Below are 7,039 nucleotides of genomic sequence, written 5' to 3' on the forward strand. Positions count from 1 at the left end.
ACAAAGCTGTCCTCAGAGCCTAGTGGAGCCACGCTGCTGTGGAGAGATGCCCAGCTGCTGCCATAGGCCATGGAGGGGGAACCCGCAGGCTTATCTGCCCCTCCTACAGGAAGCACCGCCTTCCCTCCATCTCTCCCTTTACAGCTGCTGTGGTGGCCTGGTCTTGCCCTTGAACCTCTGCTTCAGAGGGGTGGGGGAGGGGCCACTACCACCCTGGACTGCCATATTCTCCCCTGGCCTCCCACTGGGCTGCAGAAAGGCTGTTGGGCCTGTCACTGGAAGTGACCACTGGCACATGTGCCTGGACCTGGTGCAAGCACTCAGGGGCACTGGCCTGACCTGGTTCCATTCATATGACATCCCTTGTGTACCCAACCAGATCTGCCACTCAGCGTTTCCCGTGCCTGGGCTCAGGCAGAAGCCAGTCAAGGCGGGTGAGTGGGTGGGTCACTGAGCTGGGCTGGACTTGTGATCCTCCTGGTGGGGTCTTGCCCTGGGAAGCCCATCCTCTCCAGCCTTCTCTATAAGCAGGCCCAGCCAGGACCCTTAACCCCACCCCGGGCTGAGGTCGGTCGGTTGGCCAAGGGCCAGGACCGCTGTGTGTGCCAACCGAGGGTGATGCAGTATGCTGGGCTGTAGCTCCAGGCCAGACCCAGGCGAGGACAGGGCAGCTGCCTCCTGTGGGCACAGCTGGCCGCATCTCTGCTCGGCTGGCTGATGGAAGAAATAGGATCTGGGAAGGGAATCCTCAAGGAGGATGATTGGCTGGCATAGCTGCAGTGGGCTATTTATAGTCAGGGTTGCACAGTTGGTTTCCCTGTAGCTGTGGGGCATTAGTCCCTGTGCTGCTAGGCAGACTTCGGCCAGGACCAAGGAAAGCAGCCAATCACAGCAGGGGAAGCCCGTTGCCGGGCAAGCTGGTGGCTCAGCCCAAACACCTGCTGCTTGGAAAAGTTTGGAGCACATGGGCTCCCCCCACCCTGTCAACGCCCCAGCCCAAGGAGTGCACAGCGCAGAAAGAGGGGGGGACATGTGCCCTTTTGGACCAACCCCACGTTCAGCCACATTTGTGCACACTCCACCAAGCACAAGCCATCAGCTGCTTCCTTCTCAGATGAAAGCCATCCAGTTTCCAGGGCTGGGCAGCCTGCTGGTTACCAGGGCTGGGTGCCTTGGGCACCAGCAAGGCAAGTATGTACCCAGGACCTCACCATCAGAAAACACAGAAAGAAGCTGGAATTTTAACTTCTTCACGGATGCAAGCATGCCACTCGAAAAAATAAATAAAATTTGACTTTTAAATTTTAAATTGCGTATGTTGGTGGAGTGGAGGAACTTTCCCAGGCTCAAGGCCTTTCCATCCTTCCCAGGCTCAAGGCCTCTGTGCGGCCTCTCTCCAGCCCTGCACTTACCTGAAACTCTCAGTTCTTGGGTGGTTTTGCAAGAACTATAATCATTCTCTTTATCGGCTGGTACATCATACTAAGACCCACTTCATGTCTTAAGGAAGAGTCTTGTAAGAGTTATCGTGTCTCTTTGTGTTTTGTTATATTTTTCCACTAAACTTCCCCCAAACCAGGAACCCCGGATATGGTAAAAAGAGGATGAATTCAGTATATTTCAATCCTCTCCTGAGGACTGATAAAATTAATAACATGCCCGAGAAGCCATAAGATGAATTTCCAACAACTCAGGCAAAGTAAGAGCTGCAACAAACACAGACGCAGTGTCTCTTTCCTCCCACGTGGCCCGTCTGCCCTCCACCCACCCGCACACTGGCCGAGCATGCCTCCCTGCATGGGCTGCTATGTGCTTCTGTGGCTGTCAGGTCTCTGGAGGTCTGATTCTTACTGTTATTCTCAAGAGCCCACAGCACAGTTTCACTAACCTTGGCGTCTGCTTAGGTAGAGCTGGAACTGGTGCGTCTACCATCTGATGACCCCGTATCAAGGTTTAGGAAGCCATCCCACTTATGCATGCCCATCAGCCAGGACTCAGAGGGTGGTCCCTGGTGGGGGGGTGTCTTGAGGATGACTTATCTCCATGCACAGTGCAGTGGACACAGGCAAGCTCTTCACCTCCAGGGTGCTGAGACTCGGCTGTGGTGAATGGCATTATGATGCAATCATTCTAACATGGCCCCAGGAGGGCAGGCGCTCCTGACTGTCCCGTTCACTGTTCCATCTCCAACAATTAGAACCCTTCCCGGCACAAAGTAATCACTGTCGACCTTTACTGAGGGAATGAATGAATGAATTTACTTTTAGAAGTTCATCCTCCCATTTTGTTACTGTCAGAAGGATGGCAGAGCATAGGTGCTCTGTTTTGTTCACTTGGGGTCCTGTTTCCCCATTTGTGGAGGGTCATGGGGGGGTGGGTCCCCTCCTACTGGCATTTGATGAGTCAGTCATCCGATCCTGGGGCTCACACAGTCGGAATCTGACTGAATCCCCTACTGGGGCTCTGGGAATGGAGGTCTGATTCTTACTGGAATTCTCACATGCCCACAGTGCAGTTCCACAGTGTTTGTTCCTGGAGGCCGGGCTTATGAATCTCACAATAAGGGCACAGAATAAGGCCCAGTATAACAGTTCATGCATGGCACGGCCAGAGAAATCCTGGGCCTGCAGGGGGAAAGACACCTGGCACCATAAAGAGGCTTTGGAAGCTGATTTCTTCAGATCTTATTGTATTCTGAATCCCAGGCCAGGAGCCACAGAACCCTTGAGTGGCATCTCCCGAGGCCTTGAGTAACACCACCCAAGGCAGGCCGCTGTCTTCTCTGTTCAGAAATATTTTCAAAAGATGGGTGCCCCAAGATGCATGGGACGCATGACCTGGGAAACCCCACCTCCCATGGGAACACACCCAAACCCACCATCCCAAATGATGCCAAGTTCTTTATAGCTCAGCCAGCGAACAAGTGGGTTCTCAGGGTTATAGCACTGCTCCGCCCGCCTTCCCGCACACCCTCCAGGAAACTGGTGGACCTGTTGCCAAGGAAAATGTTCCAGGGTCACAGTGGCCCCAGAGGCCTGGCTGCGTCACAAGCAGCCACTGTCTGAGTGGTTAGATGTCTAGACTAGTCCTCAAACAAGTGAAACCCAATGCTTCCAGGCATTTTTCCGTGTGTTGAATTCCAGAGATTGGAAAGAAAACAAAATGAAAATGAGAGAATTTACCATGTAGTTCATTTCTTTCTAATTTCTGCCATCTCCGGATTCCGTTTCCAACACCTTGAAGCCCTGTGAAGTAACAAGGACCGGCGTGAGGCTCTCTGCGGTGGGGAGACTCAGGTCAAGTGTGTGATGCACCAGTTGCAGACTGATCTGGGCTAAAGCGGGGCTGGTGGAACTTGGCTCTCCCGGGCTCCGAGGGAAGCTGCCCACGAATGAAGTGCACTTGGAGGAATGAATGCAACCCTCCACATTCAAAACATTAAAAAAATATTACCACGGTAGTTTCCAAGGGTGGCGGGTTGGTTATCAGGATCATCTAGGGAGAATTTTCACAATAGAGATGCCCCTTTTTCACTCCCACATTTCCACTGCATAAATATGGAAGCATTATTGTGAAGACGTTTGCCATTCATTTTTCCTGCCTACTTCTGTATGTGGTGAATCTCCCACTTTTAGAGTCTTGATGTGGGGTGGGGGGTGCGCAAAGATGGAAACTGATGGATCCCTATGGGAACTGAAAGTGATGGTTGCCTGCCCTCCCAGCCTCCCTTGCAGCTAGAGCATGGACCTGTGTGGCCGAGGCATCCACTGAAATGAACCTGTGTCCCATTCTCTCTTGGGACCTAGTGAGGCAACAGGGAAGCGAATGGAACCGCGCTCTCTCTCTCTCTCTCTGGTGGCGGCTGGAAGTGATGGCTGCAAGGTCGAGTTCCTGGCACAGAACTGGCAAACGTTCTGGCAGCGCAAGCAGCTGCAATAATTTCAAGTTCCTGGCGCAGAAGGAGCATCTAGGGCTCCTTGGTGGCAGCGGAGGCTTCCTCACCAAACCAGCCATTCTGCACAGCTTATGGTCGCGTTCCTGGAAGCTCAGCCTCCAGTCTGGGTCTCCAACCCTTTCCACCACTCTGAGCGCCCCCAGTCCTTTCCTGACACCCTTCTTTTCTGCAGAGCCCTCCATAGTCAGTGTCTGGGCCTTACCACTCGGAACCTTCACCGACACCCGGGGAGTGGAATGCACACATCCCATCCACTTTGGGGATAAAACCTAAGGCGTTGAAGCTTTTTCAGACCTGGTGCGGCAGCTTTAGGCTACCTCCTCCATGGCCAGGGGAATATACAATAGGAGCTGAGGGCTTCTAGGCATGTTTTGGAGAAGTGCGGCTCTAAGGAAACTGCTGGGGGAATGCTAGGGCCCTGCAAGAAAGGGGAGGGGGTATTTGTTGCCTTGCAGCCCAAATTCCCAGTGCACACGCTCTCTGCCCCCTTGTCCCTCTGACTCTTCTCTGCCACAGGGACACAACAGAAAGCCACCGGGTCACACCCTTACTCAGTCCTCTGCATGTGAGAGGAACCGAGCTTTGCTCTTTTCTCAAAGCAGAGCTCAGGCCCTCCTTTGCAGAGCCGGGGAACATTCCCTGTACAGCCGGGGGCCTGGAGAGGGGAGGAGACTGGAGGAGACGCCTGGAAGTGGGGGAGGGGTGGGTTTTGGATGTCTGTGCACCAACAGGAGGCCTTGGAACAAGCTAGCCTCGTTCAGCATTTCCCCTCCTTAGCTTGTCCCAAGGAGTGGGCCCGCAGGCTGGCTTAGCCAGGGGTCTCCTGGACATCACTGCTGCCCAGCGGGCCTTGGAGGTCACACACGCTCCCTCTTCTCTGCTCTGGTGCAGAACTGTCTGATCGTCAACAAGTGACACGGGTCTCTCCGCTGCCATAGCGCCTGGGAGAAATGTCTGTCAGGAAAATATTTGGAGAAAAATATCAGCAGAGAGGGCTCAGCAAACAGGGGTCTTCTTTCCCCAAGTCACGGTCATGAGTGTGAAGTGCATCGGTCTGGCCTCATGTAGGCTTTATGCAGGGTGCTGGACACTTCTCTGAGCAGCCCCGATCCCTGGCATCTCTGGGCCTTCTCTGTGTTCTCTGCCCTCTCTTTCTAGTGTCAGAGCCTTTCGGAGAGATGTGATCAGAGGGGGAGAGGGAGGAGGGGACTCATGCGCTAACCTGGAGCTGCGCCTCGTGGGGGGCCTCTGGCCTTCCGGACCGCAGTCCGTGCAGTAGGGGCAGCCGCATTTCTAACAAGGAAGGCCAATGGCCTCTGCCAATTTCCTCATTACAAATACCCCTGCGCGGGCCATCTCCCCTTCTCCCAGGGGCAGCTCTGAGAACTAAAGAACCAACTAACCCAAACAACTCCTGGGCCCCAAATCCCTCAGGAGACTGGGGCGCCTGTCAACATTCTCAGCTCTCCAGAATCTCTTTTCTTTCTCCTGCCTGCCTCCCCAGGAGGTCACCAGGAGCTGCGGGGCAGCTGCAGGTTGTGGGGCTGGCAGGGGGCAAAGCCACCCATGGCACCGTTGCTTCAGCAGGGTAGGTGGAAGGTGCATGTTCAATGTGCGTAGGGGCTGTGGGGACAGAAGAACTGGGGACGGACTTCAAGGAGCTCTGGAGCTGGAAGGGAGACAGGAGGCAGGTCATTTTACCTTGAGGGCTGTGAAGCTTCGCTCGCAAAGAACCAGGACACAGTGCGTCTAGTGCGCCCTCACACCAGCCTCCTCAAGGGCTCCTGAGGGCTTCCTCAGAGACTCAGGACCAGGGGGTTCCCAGATGTATGAGGGGCTGATTTAACCGCCATTGTTATCCATCTCTACTCTCTTCACGTTGTGTCCTGTTCTCTGGAGAGTACAGAGGCTTTCCACAATCACTCTATGAAAAGTCGCTTTATTTTACCAGTCTACCCTTCCCCAGAAAGTCTGTAGGACAAGTAGAATCAATAGATAAGCCAAAGTGGGGAGAGCAGATTTCAAGTCTAACCCTACCCAAGCTTGTGTGCCTTTTTACACCTGGCATGCCTTCTACTGTAGGAGGCTGGGAGAGGGCTCAAGAAAGGGGACAGTGAGGCCATGAATTGTGCAAGGACACCAAAGGAGGGTCCCACCTCAAAGTCTGACTCAGCACACGAATCCCCCTGGATACCCTGTGCCCTGCAATGTGGCCTGTGGGGAGCAGGCCTCGGGCACGCAGGAGTCAGGCCCGAGGTCCTTTTCTTCCAGGGCATCTTCCAACCTGATCTGCACCCTTCAAAGAGTGACCAGGAGGAGACCTACTGCCGGGGGTGACGGAAGCACGGCAGGCCTGCACGGGGTGTCAACCGGGGCAATCGCGGGACTGTGCGTTGCCACGGGATGCCAGAGGCGCAGCGCGGAGGCGCAGCCAGCCTTGGGGAGCCGGCCGGCCTCGGGGACCTCTTTCGGGGGCGCGTAGCGCGCCCCCCCGACAGGCGGGCCCTGGGGCGAGGAGGTCGAGGGGCCGGGGGTGCGGGGCCCGGGCTGGGGGCGCATTACCTCCTCTGCGCTGCGGAGGCGCGCCCGGGTCCGCCTGCCGGTCCGAGTGCGCGCCCTGTGCGGCGCGCCGCTTCTCCGAGTGCACGATCAGCAGCATGTCTATGGATACGGCGTTGCTGTCCTTCTTCAGCTCCATGGTGCCGCCCGCTCCGGCCGGTGCGCGGCGGCCGCTCGCCAGGCTGCCTGCGCTGCAAATGGCTCTTGCGCGCCGCTGCCCGGCGCGGGGGGCGGCGAGGGCGCGGGAGAGGGCGCTGCTCGCCGCCTGGCCGCCGCGCCGCGTTTCGCTGACTCTGCCAAACTTGCCATTAGGGCCCGCCCGGGAGGGCGCTACCCTAATGAAGAGGCTCTATGTCACCTTCGAAAGGAAATTCCCGTCCGGCCGCTCTCCGGAGCCTCCCTCCCCGCGCCCCCTGTCTCCCGCCCCGGCCGGCCGGGCGCTGCCCCATCCCGCGCTCCCCGGGGCCTTCCTGAGAGGGCCAGCAGCAAATCTCCGAAAGCCGCGGCAAATACAGAAATTGTACA

At 56.3% G+C, this 7,039-nt stretch overlaps 1 protein-coding gene across 4 annotated transcripts in view; it reads right to left on the reverse strand.

Moving 5' to 3' along the window:
• The window catches only part of KY (kyphoscoliosis peptidase), a 44,766-nt gene extending 38,113 nt beyond the window's left edge, over positions 1 to 6,653 (reverse strand). For all 4 annotated transcript variants that reach the window (XM_068547317.1, XM_068547316.1, XM_068547318.1 and 1 more), the window contains exons 1-2: positions 6,518 to 6,653; positions 3,183 to 3,245 (exon numbers count right to left, since the gene is read on the reverse strand). In XM_068547317.1, coding sequence (XP_068403418.1) covers positions 3,183 to 3,245; positions 6,518 to 6,653 — 199 coding nt within the window. The remainder of the gene's footprint in view (positions 1 to 3,182; positions 3,246 to 6,517) is intronic.
• Positions 6,654 to 7,039: the final 386 nt, after the last annotated feature.

The sequence above is a fragment of the Eschrichtius robustus genome, chromosome 6, assembly GCF_028021215.1.
Source record: "Eschrichtius robustus isolate mEscRob2 chromosome 6, mEscRob2.pri, whole genome shotgun sequence".
In the NCBI taxonomy this organism is placed as follows: Eukaryota; Metazoa; Chordata; class Mammalia; order Artiodactyla; family Eschrichtiidae; genus Eschrichtius; species Eschrichtius robustus.